At 35.6% G+C, this 19,409-nt stretch overlaps 1 protein-coding gene across 4 annotated transcripts in view; it reads left to right on the top strand.

Annotated features, from left to right (window-relative positions):
• WAC (WW domain containing adaptor with coiled-coil) overlaps nt 1–19,409 on the top strand; it is a 63,537-nt gene that overhangs the window by 23,450 nt on the left and 20,678 nt on the right. For 3 of the 4 annotated variants that reach the window (XM_056338050.1, XM_056338048.1, XM_056338049.1), the window contains exons 4-10: nt 2,437–2,543; nt 3,330–3,445; nt 3,985–4,097; nt 5,559–5,867; nt 15,759–16,004; nt 17,968–18,090; nt 19,115–19,263. In XM_056338050.1, the coding sequence (XP_056194025.1) occupies nt 2,437–2,543; nt 3,330–3,445; nt 3,985–4,097; nt 5,559–5,867; nt 15,759–16,004; nt 17,968–18,090; nt 19,115–19,263 (1,163 nt within the window). The remainder of the gene's footprint in view (nt 1–2,436; nt 2,544–3,329; nt 3,446–3,984; nt 4,098–5,558; nt 5,868–15,758; nt 16,005–17,967; nt 18,091–19,114; nt 19,264–19,409) is intronic. The other variant, XM_056338051.1, reaches the window with a different exon arrangement.

Genomic DNA, 19,409 nt, shown 5'->3' on the forward strand with positions numbered 1-19,409 from the left:
TTGTTTGCTTCTTAACATGTTTGGAAAATGTGTGTTACATTAGATTCATTGTGGTAGTGTATTTAGACCACTATAATATTTAAAAATCACCAACTACATCTCCAGTATGCTGAACAAAGTGTGGTGTTACTGCATCCATGGTATGGGATTACAGGAAATGAACTACATTGGTCTTTTCTGAAGTTTTGAAGTGACTAATATCAAACTTTTTGAACAAGTCACCTGGTAAACGTTTGTCTTGTTTTTTCCTTTAAAAAAGGAGATGAATTTACCTCATAATAGAAATGAACTAATATGTCTGCATTAAGCAACCTACAGAAACCCATGAAGAATTTTTAATGGTTTTATCTGAAGAGTTTGGGAAGGGTATAGTAAATAAATAAAGACTTAATGGAATGATTAATATGAAAATACTAACCCAACTATCTCACTGCATAATCAGTGTCTGAAAAAAAATAAGACTGTTGATGTGACTGATGGAGGAGTACTGTCTTGTAATTGTAATATACTTCTTGTATACATTTAGGGGAATTAGATGTGCCCGTTTTTATAGATGTACATTAAAGTCTAAATTCTGGAGTTTTCTAATTTATATAACGTGTTAAAGTCACATCATTCACTAGAAGCTCAATTTTTTGTTGGTATTCATGTGTCACAAACATGTGATGGTGTGACTATTGCTTTGACAAGCTTAAGTTACTCCCCCCTCCCCCCGCCCCAGTAAGTAATTCCACTATTCCACCTGGCTCTGAGCATGCAAGATACTTGTAGTGTAGGACTAATTGTCCAGCTGTCCAGCCCTTGGACGGCTGCATTTGAGGACAAGTCTTTTTCCTTTGTTTTACCTCCAGATCTTCAAAGAGAATGACATACAGTTTTAGCCAAAATAGTGTAGGAAAAGGTTCAGAGTTACTGATGGTTCAGGTTGCAGTAACTCATGTGTTTGCAAATCAGTCTTTAACCTTTGTAGGCTACTAAACAGATTAGTCATGGTGTACTACTTTGCTTTTGTGATGGACTGTTTTTCTAACCTGCAGGGTTAGAGGCAGGGAGGAAGAATTTTGAAACAGTAATTTTGTCATCTCTTGTACAGTCAGAAGGATCAGAAGATAGAATTTGCATTGTAATCTCTCTCATTCTGTACCATGGTATATTATTTAGCCATGTTCTACATGTGTAGCTCTCGAAAGACTTTAAAAAAGACCACCAAAAGTATTTGTTTTAATGGCTCCATTGACTCCCACCTCTCAGTCCACTAACAGTGAACTGTTCTGTGTTGTAGTTGCCTTAAGATGCAGTCTTTGCCATTTGCGAAGCACTTTGACTTCATATTTAGATATGACCACTATATAACATATAAAGCTAGTGGTGCCTAGTGTATTATTTCTGGGTATTTAGAAACTTCTCAGTAGGCAGAGGGAAAATAAAGGCAGGGAGAGTATTGTGTTTAACGTATCTAGGTTTTTCCCTGAAATGTGTAAGAAACTTTTTTTTTTTTTTTTCCAGTTTGGTGTGATTTATGTGAACATTTAAAACTTAGAAAGTGGAAATCATATAATGAGGAATGGAAGTTTTTTTACTTTCTTAGAAATTTTTGAGGAATGGGAGGCCCTAAGAGCAGGAAATTAAAATAAGGTTGCAAGGGGTTTAATGGATGGCCTTGATTAATTGTAATTAAAACTGTTCAGCTGTAATTGGTGACTTGAGCTTAGGCACAGATGTAGATGTAAAAGGTGTTGAGAGTTATCTCTCTTCCCATTCCCCAGCTGTTCTTTTATGTTGAAGTGTTTTCATGGTAAGGAAGAAAACTGGATTACCTTGAGAAGCAGTTGTTAGGGAGGCCAGAAGTGGCAGTTTGGGAAATGCTTCTTTTGGTATTGTAGATGTCAGTACCTATATTGCAGGGACTGAAGTGCAGGGAAATTAATCTTTGTGCATAAACAGAAATAGTTACCTAGAACCAGTTACAAGTAGTCTCAAAAGGGTTAAGAAAACAGTGTTGCTCCAGTGAACTTAAAACATGATTTTTTGTATCTAACTGTGTAGGCTGTTGATACATCTAATAAAACTTTCTGACTTAATGCTGAGGAGAAAAATGTCCTTAATTGCTGAATTGACATGTTAGGACTCCTCCAACCCTCAAAAATTATAAAGGCTACTTGTTTGTTTGTAGTGGAATGAAGTTTGATAGTAAGACTAGTGAAGGAACATACTACATTAGTGTAACTAGAAGGGGAAAGTGAGCTCTGCACTGTCTGAAAAAGAAATACACATATGGTCTCCTGAAATACTTCTGCATGAACTATGCTCTGGTCCAGGCTGTGGGCAGTGTGCCTTCTACCTTCCCCTCTCCTTTTCCTTTCCACTTCCTTAGAATGCAGATGGTTGATTTCTTTGAAAATATACATGTTGAACAGTCTTTCTTTTTTCCTTTAGGGACCAGTTACTCTCCACAAGAAAATTCACATAACCACAGTGCTCTTCATAGTTCAAATTCACATTCTTCTAATCCCAGCAATAATCCAAGCAAAACTTCTGATGCAGTGAGTATTTGTGATTAGGATTCATCTCTGTGTCACCCCATTCATACACACTGAATTTTCATCATTTTGTCTAAAACAGGCAGCATGTTCATTAACTGCTTCGTTGAGTTTTCCAGTATCAGTCTTTATTTTGTAAACACTCTGTAAACCCAAGGAGCAGTTGTTATATGTTGTAAAACTATTCTAATTGATAATCATTAGAGCTTTGAGGTACCTGTCTTGAATTTTTAAACACCTGATTATTTAAATGCAGTAAATACTGAGAAAAATATTTTCCATGAACTTTGTTGGTAAATCTAGAGAAGACATTATGATCATTATGATTTTACTTATTTAAGGCACATTACACATTGTGAATTTTAGTCATTTTATTATCCAGGTTTTAGTAGTTAGGGTGGTGACTGTTAAAAATTGCACTGAAAACAGGATAGCTAAATTTTTGAAGTATACAAAACTTTGAAGAGATAAGTTTTGAGGATGTTCTAAGGTGCAGGAAACTAATGTTATCAATATTGGTATTATCGTATCCCACTAAACATGCTATTAGATGTTGTTTCAGGGTTTATGGCAATAAAACAGGAAGCTGTTGCAGAATGCAACAGAAGTATAGTGGTCACATCTTTTAAACTATCAAAATGAAACAGTCGTTTAGAGGCAGTGTAAATGGAAAGCAGTAATGTGGTGCATGTGAGGATGCCATATAGTTTTTTAAATGGTGGAAGCTTTTAAATTTGGACAAATGACTACTTGAGAGTTTTAATATACAACACTCTTTGTATTTTAAAGGCTTATGATTCTGCGGACGATTGGTCTGAACACATCAGCTCTTCAGGCAAAAAATACTACTACAACTGCCGAACAGAAGTTTCACAATGGGAAAAACCAAAAGAGTGGCTGGAAAGGTACTTGTGTGTGTCTGTTCATTGTATAAAGAAGAAATTTTCTTAAACTCATTTAAGAGCAGTTGAGCTTATCTAATAGATTACCGCTCTAAAAAGTTGCGGTCCAAATCTACTGTGCTCCTACCCTTACCATGACTTCTGGCACCTATTTTATCCCTTGGTGATCCAGAATGGGAAGAGGAAGTATAGTTGGTTTGGGTTTTTTGGGTTTGTGGGTTGTTTTTTTTTTTTGGTGAGGTGGAGTGATTTGGTTTCATTTGTTCTGTTTTAGGGATTTTTTTATTTTTGTCTGGTTTGTGTTTGGTTGGTTTGGTTTTTTTCCTTTTGTTCGTTTTTGCAATGTTAGCTGAACTGGTACATTGGGGGCTTCAGCAAGCACTAGTGTAAAGAACCTGTGGCTGGAGTTTGCCAGTGCCAGCTGTAGCAGCAAGCTCTTCAGATAGTTCAAAACATGTCATGTAACTTCATCCATAGAAAGTGTTGTGTTATGTTATTAGATGATGCAAGTTCTTATTTAACTTGTGTTTTCTTTTCTTCAGAGAGCAGAGACAAAAAGAAGCAAGCAAAATGTCAGTTAACAGTTTTCCAAAAGATAGGGATTACAGAAGAGAGGTGATGCAGGCGACAGCTGCCAGTGGGTTTGCTGGTGGAAGTATGTAGTTTTTTTTTTTACAGTAATATATTCTTGCCTGTTTGTATCACTGTTTTCTTTTCCAAACTTAAAAAAAAAATAAAATCTCTTTCCTTAGCTGTTTTTCTCACCTTTTTATATAAAAAAAGCCAAAGTGGATAGCATAGACAGCTCTCCCAAATGTTTCTTAAAATAACTTTGAGCCTTTAATAGTACAACACTTGTTTAATGCTGTTCATAGTGGTTCTCCTTTTTGTAGCTTTTACTGCCCAGCTTAGTTATCTTTATAAGTAGTTACTGAAACAACTTGCACAGTTTATAGTTGGACTGTTGTGATCATTGAAACCTGTCCATGTCACATTCTGAGCTTAAAAATAGAGATACAGATCTCTTCTAAAACCTTGATTTCACATCCAAAAATAATAAGCCAATTTAATGGATTATGCTACTGGGGTTTTCAGAGGTTTGTGTACATTATTGAAAGCATATTTTTACCATGCCAGTACTCTTAGCAAAACCTTTCCTGGACTATGAATTTCTGTTACTTGGAAATTTTGTTCCTGATACCTAGCTTTAATCTTTGTCAGTTTTTTCTGGGAAATGGTTGTGCTGTGAGATGCTTTCTGTATGCTGATGTACTTTGGGTAAATTTGTAGCATGCTTCTCAGGATAGTTTAAAAGTAGAAGCCAAAGTATTTACCTTCGCCTACCCCTTGATTGGAACTTGACAAGGCAGAGATGTATAAAGGGCTGTTCTGTGTATGCTGAAACATACTGCATATGCTAAAACATACTGTATGCTACAATAAGATAGAAATGCATTTTGCAGTAACTATTTGTTTTGTGACAGGTGAAAATCTAGTAATCAATAAAAAGAATTACTCTGTATTTGCTTGGTATGTCCCCTGTGTAGCATATTTTAAAGTCTGTGATTGTGTGACAAATGCAGATTAGTCACTCGTTTACTATATAGTTTTACTGAATTAATTCAACTGACAGTAAACTCTTTGTAGTAGTACTCAAGTGACTTGAAGAGGAATCTTCGAAGGCTAGAATTTGAAACCATTACATTATACTCTGTGTTCAGGATTTTCAATGAATGAAAGAAAAATGGCACAAATTATCTCTTCACGCTAAATGTAAGATGGAAATAATAGATTTTGATTTAGATTTTTTAGGAAACTTCAAAAGTTCACTTGACTGTAACACTCATTATAAAGCAGCCTTTCATCAAAACACAGTGCTTAACCGGAGCTCTAAATCAAGCAAAGGTCAGAGAAAATGCATTTTGTCAGTGAGTAGAATTAAATTTTGCATTTTTTGATGCTGATCTACTTGAGGCTTTTTTAATCATAAGAAGTTCAATCAGCTCTAGTTGTTGATATGCATCTGTATTAATCGGTGTCACCGCAATCTTAGACAAGTTTCTAATTTAATGTTTTTTTCATTCATGCAACGTTACTCGGGGAATCCTGAAAAAAGTGGAAGACAAGCATTCCAGCGACACCAGTAGTATGCTCCCACAGAATATTTTATCTCAAACAAGCAGGCACAATGACAGAGACTACAGACTGCCAAGAGCAGAGACTCACAGTAGTTCTACTCCAGTACAGCATCCCATCAAACCAGTGGTTCATCCAACTGCTACCCCAAGCACTGTTCCTCCTAGTCCGTTTTCTCTACAATCTGATCACCAGCCAAAGAAATCCTTTGATGCTAATGGAGCATCTACTTTATCAAAACTGCCTACATCCACATCTTCCATCCCTGCACAGAAAACAGAGAGAAAAGGTATGTCTGATGAAATTCCTTCTAGTATTTAAGATGATGCATTGCATTTGCATTGCTTGTTCAAAGTATATTAGTTCTAGAATTTAAAGATATTTTTCTTGTTGACTGTGTGTGTAGAACCTGATTACTGTTTGATGTGTTTATTTTCCCTTAAACCATGTCTGCTATATCTTACACAACTTCAAATTGACACTGCAGTATTTACTGTTTACTTGCTTATTCTGCAAATTGTCATTTCAAATGATAATTTGTAAGATGTATTTTAGTAGGACATGTTTAAATTTAAATTTAAATCCCTCATGTTATTTTGGATCTTTGCCATTATTTGAGTTCTTAACATAGTTACACCATTTGAAAGTCATTTTGGACCATTATGTTTTATGAACTGCTGTTACTGTTTGGAATACCAGTGTCGAACTTCCAATAAACACAAGTGCAATTCTTACAGAAAGCAACACAATTTTCTACATGTCTGTAACACCTGCTTTTCTGTTTTGATCTATGTCTTGTGATGTACTGGATCTTCAGTTCTAAAGCTGCTGGAAGTTTGTATTTCTGTATAATACGTACCAGAAACATTTAAAGTCATCAAGTGAAGATCAGGACTTTACTGTGCATTGTTTGTGACCCTTCAAAAATCTATATTTTAGTTGGATTTACTGCGTTATTAGGGAAGAAGAGCTCAGGAAGATTGTGAGAATGGAGATGTGTGTTATTAGTAATAGTGTGATACTTGGGTATAGTTGAGTTCTTACGAGTGTAACATTGTGTAAGAAAATTCTATTTTGGGCACTTTGGGAGGAGAAAAAGTAATTTTTGATAAACATGTCTGGGTTTAATTTTAAATATTGCATAATTAGTATCACACTGAATTCTTTTTTGAAAGATGGCTTGTTGCCGTGTTGATATTGGGAAGTCTGTGTAGTTACAGAAGAGTAGTGCAGTGCTAAAAAGAAGACCAAAAAAGACTCTTGTCTGACATTGGTCTTATACTCTGTTTGCTTCCCTGCTTCTGGTTTTTATTCAAGAATTCCAGCTTTTACACAGGGATAAGTGCACCTGACCATCCAAAATAGTTAAACAGTAGCATACATTGACAAATACTGCAGCGTAATAAAATTGTGCATGTGAAGATATTTTGTATATTTTTCTTGAGACTTTGTGCAATTTTATATGACCTGGTATGTGAATGTTGACTGTAAGCTACAGAGGAACAGAAGATTTTCAGCAATCCTTTTTCTTTTCAACACAGTAAAGGAAGAGGTATGGTTTACTGGTTTGTGCTTGGCTTTTGAACCAAATACCATAGTTCCCTGCTTCAGTTCAACCTCTGTTTTGATTGCAGTTTGATGCACTTTTAAACATGACAGTGCAAAGCATCCATGTCAGTGTTTTCTCCTTTAGCGTATCCTCTATATTTTCATTACTGTCTTTAAAATATACTCAAAAAGAAAACCCCTGTTATTACTCATTTCTGGCATTGATTCCGATTTGGTCTGTGATCAGACTTCAAACTGAATATTCTTTCCCTGCTTTACTGCACACCTTTATTAGTTGCTTCCAGTTAAATTGAGCAACTGGATCTTACTCTAATTGAAGGCATTTCCCGTTGTGACAACCGCTACAAATGTTGAGTTCTACTTTTTCTTATATATGACATTTGACAACATACGACTGGGTACAAGTAGTGAAAATGATTGCACAGGGTGGTCTTGACACTGTAAATCTTGCTTTAGAATCTGTGTTACCATGGATGGTTCCATGTTAAATAATCACTTAATTTCTGTATCCTATGTAGTTGGGTTTTTTATTTTATATTAGTTAAATGGATAGATTCTCTGTAATGCTCATGCCTTGACGTGTTTCACAACACTTCACTGTGAGCAAATGTAATACTTAACTGAGCTTCAGACAGGGTGGATTACAGAAAGTTAGTAAGTAATTAAAGAATCAGAATAGATGAATATCAGTCTTGAAATACATATTGGAGAAAATGTGACTTCTCACGTTACTTGAATTTACCTCTTTTCTTACAGAAACAGAAAAATTCAGTACAGCTTATATTGTGATAAGAAATAATTCAAAGAGTATATTCAGTCATCTTACCTTTTTCTTTTTTTGTGAATGTTGGACTTCCTTACTGTTTTAAAGAAATTTGATCAGTAAAATTTCTGTAGCATTTTACATATTTAGTTTTAAAAGAAGAGAGGAAGCAGTGCTGTACATTGGGCTGTTTTTGGGTAGTTTGCTTCTGTTACTCGTTCTCCCAGAGGTGACTCTGAACCTGTAGTACTATAGGTATGCAGTTTTTAAAGTATTTGTTTGTAGCTGTTACATAAAATGGAAAAAAAAAAAAAGTCATGAGATACTCAGTTTAAACAGTCTTTTAACGGTATCTTTGTAGAATTGGAAAATAGTTTGAAAGGTTTATTTTTGCACTAGTGAAGCAGAGAGCCTTTGGTCTTGTTCTGTTCACTAGCAGTGCCATCCCACTTATAAAAAGAGGTAAAGCTGTATTTTTCGCTTATAAAAAAATAGCTTGGTCCAAATGACTGAATATGTGCAGTAGTCCTTGCCTAAATGAGTTCGTGCTTCTTGTCAGTGTGTGGCTGGTAGCCTTATGCCAGCATGTATGTATCACCGTTTTAATAGTTCTGTTCTTAGTGTGTATTTTTTAATGCACTAATAGTTATGAACAACAAAACAACAAAAAAACACAAAAACCAACAACACTTTTCAGCTCAATCTCTTTTGCTGCAGGGGTATGTTGTAGTCCCACAAGGAGATTGAATAAAATCCCTGGCTGAACTATAGCTCAGCTGTTAGCAGTAGTCCTCTGCCCTCAATGGCTGGCAGTAGTGGAGAGTTCCTGGGGAACTATTTGACCTCTACCCCATGGTTTGAATGTTCCAGTCAGAATCTGCTGCTTCTGTTTGTGCTCACTGTGAGTGCTTTATGCAGGTAAAGTGTGGGGTTGCTTTTCCTACTTTTTGGCTGCTTTATCTGTAGGGCACGTCACATTTTCCTATTTCTAATTCAGTTACTGAATGAAATGTTGTATTGTCCATTTCTTAAGTGTGTCTGTCTGTAGGATACTTCTTCTCACACCTTTCCTCCAGGTTGCATCAGGGAGCGCTTCTGTTTCTAGTGCAGCAATACTCTTTTAACATTTTTCTGGAGAGAACTGGGCAAGCTGGCCAGTGCAGTGTTGGGTGGGTTGTGGCCCTGATGCTGGCGGGTTAAAGTAATTGGTCAGTGGCAGCTGAGCTTCTTCCTCTTCCTTTTTCTTACCCCTGCGGTTTTCTTGTAACAGTTGCTGGTCTTTAGCAGTCAGTTATTAACATTGCTCCTGGTGTCATTGCAGCCTCTTTGGCTGAGTTTTGCAGTTTTAAGTGTATTAGTCAATTCATACAGTGGTTAGGAAAAATTACACTAGCAAAACTGTTAGAGGTTTCCTCCAGTACTTTATACTTGTTTGAGCATTGCTATTACTCTTATTTTGGCAGCAGAGGCAAAATACAAAACTTGAGTTTTAAGACTGGAGTAATTCAGATGAGAAAAATACGGATTTTTTTTATTATTTTAGATAATTTAAGCGTGTTTGAGAACCTAGCAACTATTGTTGCCATAGTTTCATTTGGGCAAATGTGTTTACAAAATGTATTGCTTTTAAATATTCGTATGTTTTTGTGTGGCTTAAGGTCCTTAATAGATCAGAACTGAACTAGGTAAAAAAGGTGAATGTGATTATCACTGCTTAGAGAACTTAGTTGGTAGAATATACACTTAATCACAGACTAATGTGTTATGATTCTTAATCATCAGCAGTAAGTCAAGCAGTTCAGTTAGCTGTTCTAGGTGGTAGTTGTTCAATCAGTGGCAGAGGTGAGGTTTATGGGGTAATTGAATTTCTGAATATTTTGTAATGCAATTTTCCTCCCACAGAGAGCACACTGAGAACACATGCACGAGTTGCTATCACAGCAAAGATACAGCTCAAGCTCGCAATAGAATGAGTGGTTAATATTGTAGTGTTGAATCTGAAGGACTTTGACTGCATTGGTTCTGTTTTAAACGACATAAAAAAATTACATCAGTAGTAAAAGCTATTGGAACACTCAAGGGGGGTCACACTGATAATTCAGGAATTAGCCAGTCAACAGTAGTGAGTAATTTCCGTGTCATTAAAAAAAAAAATCTTTGTTGAAATAAATCAGCTATCCATATGTGCAGCAGAATAAGAGCAAGCTATGTATAGCAGTATTTTAAAGCTGCTTGTTTTATAGGGAGTACTAGTATGTTACAGTCATGAGAAGGACTGTGGAGGAAGCTAATGCACAAAAAATACATTTCCTCTTTTTGTTTCTTCTTTTTCCCCACTCGCTTCTCTGTTAGGCTAACATGCCTGAATAATTTGGCACACTGTGCAAGAAGGGAGTGAGCAAGTGCTAGGATCAGGTACTTAAAGGATGCCAGCAGATAAAATGGGGTGACCAAGACAGAAGAGATGTGCCGGAGTGGTGCCAAGCTCTTTGTTGAAACAGTAGCTGAACAGACAAAAGACTTAGTTTTTTGCTGCCCTGTATTAAGTCCAGTCTGAATAACTTTATTTTAACTGTAATATGCAAGGCTGAGAATTTCCTTTCAGAATGACATTCACTAGTGGAATCAGCTGTTTGCTTAGGAGTAAAGGTTTTTGTCATAAAGGGGCAGAGATCGGTGACAGCAAGATTCAGCAACACATTAGTATACTACCTCAAACTGAGAAGCTAAGCATTTGCATTCTTCTGTCTAGGTTGTAATTGAAGAGCACTGTGGCACAGCTGCTGAAGAATACTTGAAATATTTTTTTCTGCAAGGATTATTTGGCCTTGTTATTAAAAAATCCACACTGCTTAGAAATACGGAGTGTAGTGTTTCCATTCTGAATTGAATGATGTTTCTGGGGCAAGCAATAGCCTCCAGTTCGCTTCAGTTCAAATACCTCTTGGGGAAACCTGCAACAAAGATGCTCCTTTGTCATACAAGTTCTTGTCATAGAGAATACTGACTGATAACTTGGACTTCTTTTTGTCCAAAAGATGTGATAGCAGGTCACACGCAGAAAGCTCTTTCCTAATCATTGTGGTCTTCAAAAGTTATTTTAATTACAGAAAGTTTTTTTCCTGCTACATTTTAATGTAAAACCAATTAATAGTTCTCCACATGTAGCTGTTTTTGTTTGCCATCGGATTACATTGTTTTCCTTTCCCCTTTTTTTTGGATGCCTTTATTTCTTGCTCTTTTTTTTTTTTTTATATATCATTAAAGTTGATGGTCCAGAAACTTGTTTAGTTCTATATTATAGTTCTGTATTTAGGCTGCATCTAATTAGCATGTTTACATGATTGTCAGAAAGTGCACTGTATTGTCATATTGTTGCAAGGGGGTGAATGGATTTGGTGTTAGAAGTTTTCTTAAAAACTGCAGAAATGGAAGCTTTAATGTGCTTATTAGCTTATCATGGAAAAACTAGTGCACAGTCATATTTTTAAAATGATAACAAATTTAAAGAATAATGGATTTATTTATTCAGAGGAAGAGCTAAAATGTAAATTCAATTAAAAGTTTTTAACAGTTCAAAAGATTGCAGCAGACTATGTTCTGCTTTTGGGTTTATATTATTATTATTACTACTACTACTACTAAAGTTTTCCTTGGGACTTTCATGATAATAGCTGAAGTCTTATGTAAGGGTGAAGAGTCTTTTGCATAGCATTTGTATGGAAATTGGTGTTGATGATAAAGAGGCTGCAGAGTTGCCCAGCCCAACAGAAGAAGGCAACTTCAGTCACCATCTAAGACTTCTGCAGGCTTTGCAGCGTAGTTAATCTTTTCTTTAAGAATATTTTTTTTATATGAGATACAGACCAGATTGGCAGTTTCTGTTTGTAAAATTCTCGTTGAAGGTTCAGAATTAGTCTTGAGTGATGTATTAATGGTTCAGGTTAGGTTTATGAATGACTGTTGTGTAATCCAAAGCCTTACTCTGCAATAATATTGTAGATAGCTTGTTAATAAACATGAACTTTAATGGTGACACAGGTGTAGAGTCTGGTGTATCAGAGCTGTAAAACTAAAGGACTTAGATTTGTGAAGAAATCAGTATGCTGTGTTTCATGTTGACTGTTTTTCATGATGGTTGAGGCTTCAAATGCATTTAGAAATTACAGGACTCTGTAATTCTAAGCATATTTTTTTAAAATTCCTAGTTAATTTTTCAACTTTTTCAATTCAAAAGGAAGTAGTATTAAAATGTTGAAAAGTAAACTTAACTATGTGGCAAAACATGCAATAAAACAGGTCAGAAAAGGGAAATTAAGGAATAAAAGGGCAGAGTGAGAGGTTTCTGCTTCTGTTTGTGGGAAAAAGCAGGGGAAATGCACACACACTCCAGTGAGTGGCATCTGAGGATTTTTGTGAAACAGACATTTCATCTTAAGGAGTTTTGGCTAGTTCTGTTAACTTTAAAGGTGCAACTTGAGAGTTCTGTATAGAGTCATAAATTAAACCAGTTTAAAACCTTTGTAATTGTATTACACAAAAATGGATATGTAAATATTTAGAGGTTTTGTTTTATCGGCAGTATTTCTTGGATTTATTTCTGTGAAATCAAGTGTCCAGTCTGGAAGCCATGGAATAAGATAGTTTGGTTTAAAATTAAAGTAATTAAAGTTATGAGTATACAGAGCTAATCTCTATCTGCATTTTTTAACATGTTTGTTTTCATCCCAAAGGATTTTCCATTTGTAGGCAAGAAAATATCCATTCAGGCTACTTACTACAAAAAAGAAATACTTGTATTTCCACAAATATTTTTTACATTTTGGGGGGGCAGAAATCGGTTTATACCCTTTATTTCACTACAAATAATTTAAATTACTTAGTTTGTGAAATGCAGTGATGCTCTGAGCATTCATTGTACTCTCTATCCTCTGTGATATTAAATAACAGTTACAATACAGTGTATACGTAGATAGTCGTGATCATAGAGATGTGTTTTTTCATAACTTTTGGACTGTTGGTTTTGTAATGTTAATAGTTTCAAAAGATTAGAGTGTTAGTGTTGGACGCCATCCTTTTTTCACCTAATTTTCTCTAGGTGTTTAATCTGTGTGACTGTACATAAAATACCTTTCATGGATATATTTTAATACATACTTAAAATACGTGCAATAGTACAGCCATAGAACAGTGTCCTCATATTGTCTAAAAGTAGTAACTGGACTGTGTTGTGTCGGTGTGATGCAGTTTGCATTTTTTGCAGAGAAACTCACCCAAACTAAAGTACTTTTGCAGGCCTCTTGGAATTTGATGATTTTGTATGATATATTTTGAGTCCCTTTATTCAAGAAATGACTAAATACCCAGAACTGGTCCTAAGATTTGTCACTGCATTGTTAGCTTGAGTTTGCCTTTGATTCAGTTTATTTTGTGTTCAGAACTGCAGCATGGGTGACAAATACCTACAGCTTTTGGTATGGTGGTGTGGTTTGAAGCTCAGGTATTGCTTATGTGGATTAATAATACAGTAGTGAGTTGCTTCTTTACTTAAAGTAACGATCTAACTGTGAAGACAAGCCTAACTACATTAAATATTTTTTAAACTACTGATGGCAATTGCTTAGTATTTTTCCTTATGTTTTGTTTGGTTGTAAATAAGGGTGTGTTGTTGGGTTTGTTTATTTGGTTTATTTTGTCAGGTTCTCAAAACTGTAGGGTAGGAGATTTACACATGTAAGTACTAACATGTCCTGTTGTGCTTAATTCCCTCACTTATGTCTGTTAGTGTATCTTGGTGTCCTTGTTTGGAGTATGACACATCTGAGTACAGTTTAAACTTTACATGTTTTTGTTTAGTATGATAAGATTCTTCTTGGCTTGATGTGTCTTGACTTGCAGTTGTCTTAATAAGTTTACTTTGAAGACCATAACACAAGATTTTGTATGTAATACTTCTATAACGAAGACTTAATAATGACTTAGTATTTTGAGGGGGAGCTAATCAGTTGTCTTAGTCACATGTTACCTGAAAACCATACAAAAATTTTGTAACTGCTTTTTATTTTTTATCTTCAGTCTTTATACCACTTACTATCCCTTCGTAAGTTCTTACGGAAGCTTATGAACTTATGAAAACTTAGGAAACAGATACCCCGTGCCCTGAGGAACATTTAACGAGATAAGGCTGCCTCTTTTTTAGAAGTTTACTTGAAACACCAAAATACATGTGCACCCTGGCTGTTGTATCCTTGCAAGCTGTCAAATTTGGATTCTTTGGTGTTTTTTTCTAGTTTAGATTGCTCAGCTACTGGAAAAAGGTGGAGGTTTTTTTGAGTATTTGTGACCTGCTATGAACTATTTCTACTGTAACTATATGTAATGAGTTCCTTCTTTTCACTGAAATTTCTAATCTAATTTGATTTGTGTATTGGTACTCACTTCAGTAATTGATTTATTTATTTATTTAGGATTCTTCCCCAAATTAGTCTCTGAGACTGTTAGAAAACAAAAGCTTTTAGAAATTTTGTTAACATTTTATTCTTACCTAGTAAAACAAAACAAGACCTTTTCATTTCTTTTCTTTACTAAAAGTCAGCCTCTTACTCTGACAATCTCTCCAATGAAAAAGCCCCACACCTTTAGAGCGAAAGAATTTCCGAGCCAGTTATTTTAGCTTTCATTTGGGTTTTTGCCTGAAAATGTGGAATATCCAGATTGACATCCTCTGCCCAGTTTGAAGTGGGTTTAAAATCTAGGTCTTCAGTGTTGTGGGCAAGCATCCTGGGTAGATTTTGGGTCTATAGCCATCTTTCCATTCTTCATCCAACCTTTTTGGTGCTATAGAGGCGTTACTTTGACTGAATTTGGGGGCAGAGGTCTCTGATGGGTTTAATGGGGATGACAGAGGGAAAGCTAAAACTGAAATACAGTGGTCCAGGCTTCTTAAAGGAAGGATATTTGAAGTGGCTGATGGTATACCCATACTAAGTGGCAGTACTTTCAGTGCAGGAATTTCTCACAGCACTGGAGTGAAGGAGCAACTTCTGTGTTAACTGGAAGACAAATCTAAAATTCATTAAATAACTCACATAAATTCAGTTATACTGTATGGCCGTTTGTTCTAATTAAAGTACTGAGCATTTCTGTAGATAATAAATGTTGATATTTGCTAAAATTAGATTAATAAAATAAAAGGTATAGTCTTGAAATTAATTATGGGCATGTTTTAATTATGGGCATCTAACATAATTAATTGTTAGATGTTTTTCCAGTCTGCTGTGGGGATGTTAACAGCTGATGTTTTACATTTCTAGTGCAGCTCATTATCCTGTCTGTGAATCCTGAGCAATGTAGCTGGATTGTGTTTGATAGACTTGATCTTTATTTTGTAGCTTCTTGTAGTGTAGTCTCTGAATAAATGAAGCATGGCTTATACCCTCCCCTCAAATTTGAGATATTAGCCTATCTGTAAGGCCGTGGACTAAAAGGTTTTTGTTCATAGTATATTTTTCCAAAGAAAGATTGGAATCATGAGTAGAAACATAGAATATGAATACATGCATAGTAAAAGGAAAAAATTGCTAAGGAATTTTTGGCCCACATCAGTCCTAAAAATTAGGGGGAAAAAACCTGTTTGTAACACTGGCAGCTTTTAGTCCTGTATCTTGGAAGTGGAACATTTTTTTGTGTGTTCAATTTTTGGTGTATTCATGTTTTGGTTTTTGGGTTTTTTTCTTATAATAATAGTTACGAATTTGATCTTCTGAATTTAGTATGAATATTGTACTAGTGAGAAGTTGTCAGGTTTATATTGGGGAAAATGAAAATTACTGCCTGTCTTCTGTTCAGAGTCTGCATCTGTGGACAAGTCTGTATCCCATTCTTGCACAACTCCTTCTACATCTTCCGCTTCTGGACTGAATCCAACTTCTGCACCTGCTTCATCTGCTCCTGCAGTTCCTGTCTCACCTGTCCCACAATCACCAATTCCTCCGTTACTTCAGGACCCAAATCTTCTTCGACAGCTGCTGCCTGCTCTGCAAGCCACCTTGCAGCTTAATAATTCTAGTGTAGATATATCCAAAATCAATGAAGGTAAGGATTCTTTAAAGTTTATGTAATCTCTTATTTACACACATTAGTATAATATTGCATACAAAGCTATAGTAAATGCAAGCCTTACTTGAAATGAAAAGTGAATAAATGAATCCCTAGATAAAGTGGGGGTTGGTTTTGTTTGTGTGTCTTTTTTCTGTTGAACCTTTTTAAATCAGCCAACTTAACGTTTAAGGTGGTTAAGCTAATAAATGCTGACGTACATGAGCAGTCTAATTGAGACTGGTGACTTAATTGCTGTATCAGCATTCATCTGTTGCAGAAAACTTAGAGCTTTTTGTTCTTTTGTTTCGTGCAGTGTTCTTTGTTTTCAATAGTTTGTGCTGCTATTCTAATAATACGTGTTTGCAAATACTGAAGCTTCTAGGGATTCTTAAATCTTGTTGCCCATCAACTTTTTTTCTTTAGCAGAAAATGTCTGAATGAAGACAGCGTATCAGTAACTTTGCTAGCAAGTTAAATTTTGTGCATTTAATTGGTGTATCCCTTAGATTTTTGTCACATTGGCCTAGTTTATTAGAAGAAAGTTTAGAACTAGTTGTAGAGCCTTTTGCTGCAAGAACAGGTAGGGGTTGATGCATTTTGAACGTCATTTTATCTAACATGGTATCTGCATGAGACAGGTTACTGATGAAGAAGGTGGTGTGGGATTTTTTGTTTGCTGCTTTGAACTTCTTGTGCAGTGATCACTGATTTAAATAGGAAGCAGAACGTTTCTATGTAGTGCCTAGAGTAAATAATCTTTAAGAAGTGTAAACCATGAAAGTACAGAATTATGTATGTTACAATTATGTAGAAGGAAAAGCTGTCAATTGACTTCCTTCTAATCAGCAGATATTGCTTCATTCAGTACTAATCTGTGAGTAGATTATTGAGTGTTCCTGTGCAGGAGAAGCTTTAAAAACTGTCATGCACTAGGCTGGACTAAAAAAGTAGGAGTATCATGGTTGGTTGTGGAAAAAAATGAAAGGTCATATCAAGACTCCAGTTGTATTTTATTAGAAAGCTGCCAATTTAAGTTTGTACTCGTTATCTCTTGCTGTATCTGAGCAGCAGCTGTGTCTGTCTTGGAACAAGAATGTTTAGTACTGTTCTGATGGCATGAGGGCCTGGCTGGCAGGTCCACGTGGGCAGAATGACTTCACCTTGCACAGCAGGATTGCCCTTACTGTGCACATGATGCAGTTATTCTGTGTTTATGCTGGTGAGTCAGTTTTTTCAGACTTATGCATGAGTAGGGTATGTTCAGGAAGTATCCCACAGAGCCTGTAGACCTTTTTGAAAAGATGAGTTCAGAAGCTGGGTCTTATCGGCTCATACTATAGGATGTTCTTCCTGTGTAGTGCAGTTTTAAAATGGTTGGTTGAAAAGGATTAATCTTTTTACTGGACAAGGGAAGATGGGACAGCTTAATCCAGAGTAAGTAAGTTTGTTGTGATTTTTTGTTTTGTTTTCGTTTAAGAAGAAACACAGAGTGTCTGGATTTTTAATTTGAAAGGTCGTTTCTTTTCCCTTGAACAGGAACTCTTCCCCCCAGCCACCCCATTTCTTTTAGTGAGTTAAAGTGGTACTGCTTTTTTGCCTTTTTAAAAAAGTTACTGTAGTTCAAACCACATGCACACCTTCTGCTTACTTGAATAATAAATGGAACAAATGTTCTCTTTACGATTACAAGAATTATTATTGTTCCATAAGGTCAAGCTGAAGAGTTAATGTTGTTTTCTAAAATATTTTTTGTAGTGTGGGACTCAAAGATAAAACTACTAAATAAAGGACATGGTTAGACATGACAAGCATTCATTAATTGAATTCAAGTAACCGAAAAATAGTTCAGGTCGCTCTTTGGTCTGTTGTGGATATGGGATTTATATGTATTTAGCCAGTTTTAACAGTTTAAAGTGATTTTCTGGAATTGTCGGCAAACCAGAATGTTTGTTTTTAGTTCTAACAGCAGCTGTGACGCAAGCCTCTCTGCAGTCTATACTCCATAAAATTCTTACTGCTGGACCATCTGCTTTCAATATCACTTCCCTAATTTCTCAAGCTGCACAACTGTCTACGCAAGGTATTCAGAGTTGTCTTTTTATTTACATAAAATTGTTACGTTACATTTTATAAAGGCTGATACAATTGAAACTTGTAGAGGGTGTCTTGTCATACCTTTGGCCATCTGATGCGGATGATGTCAAATGACTTCTTTTTCCAAAGAGAGGATAAGAAATTTTTACTTGGGGAGCAGGAAGCTGACACACAACTAAGTAAATGTGCTTCTCTGTCTCGCCTTTTGGGATTTTCTTTGTATGTTAACTATATAGGAATAATGTGAAACATGTGCGAGACCCTCTCAATTTATTCTGAACCTTGATTATATATTATTTAATGTTCAATCTAAAACACAACTGCTCCTTCACTGAACACCCTTGTAATACTGTGCAACTGTGACTCTTGGGGGAGGCCTTAAATGTTTAAAAGAAGGTTTATTTTGTGTGATGTTGGGGATTTACAGTCTTCTCTAAATAGTATTTTTTTCAGCTTCCAGACAAGGTATTCCTTCAGGTATCTTCATTCTGGTTTGTAACTTCATAAAGCTAGAAACTTAAACCAAAACAATAAATGCAGTCATGTTATTGAGTAGGTAAGCAGTATTATGCTAATACTAATTTTTATTCAGTAATTAAAACATGGATGAGGGTCTGTTGGTAGGTGCCTAGAATGGGTGAATAGGTTTCTAGATAAACTGTTCATGCATTCCTTAATTTGAGTCGAGCACTCTAAAATAGGAATCACAAATGAAATTAGTCTCTTCCGTGTGTAAAAAGCATTGCATAATAGTATCTTCACTTTCCCCTTCCCCTCAAGTTTTAGAAGTGGAGGGTTTGGGAAGAATACAATTTTTTAATTAGGATTGTTGTTGAATGTTTGATTGTTCTGGGTGTTCACCTCCCCAGTTGTTTCAAGGTGAATATATTTGTATATTATGTAATACAGCATAATACACCAAAGTGCCAAAAGAAAATCTAATTCACATTTAAGATAGGATATGGTTTTATTTAAAACAAATCTTTCAACTTTTTTTTTTTTCTTTATAGCTCAACCATCTAATCAGTCTCCAATGTCTTTAACATCTGATGCCTCATCACCAAGGTCATACGTATCTCCACGGATAAGCACGCCTCAGACTAACACCGTTCCGCTTAAACCTTTGATGACTACACCACCAGTATCATCACAGCAGAAGGTAAGCTTCTCTTTGTTTATGCCATATTGTAGTGAGAAACCAATATAGGTAATATTAAGTACTGCTGCTGTATATCCATGTGCTAGCAGTGATATATAGGATGATAAAAATGTGTTATCTTTCCCAATAGAAACAGAAACAACTGG

The sequence above is a fragment of the Falco biarmicus genome, chromosome 4 (assembly GCF_023638135.1).
Source record: "Falco biarmicus isolate bFalBia1 chromosome 4, bFalBia1.pri, whole genome shotgun sequence".
Lineage (NCBI taxonomy): Eukaryota > Metazoa > Chordata > Aves > Falconiformes > Falconidae > Falco > Falco biarmicus.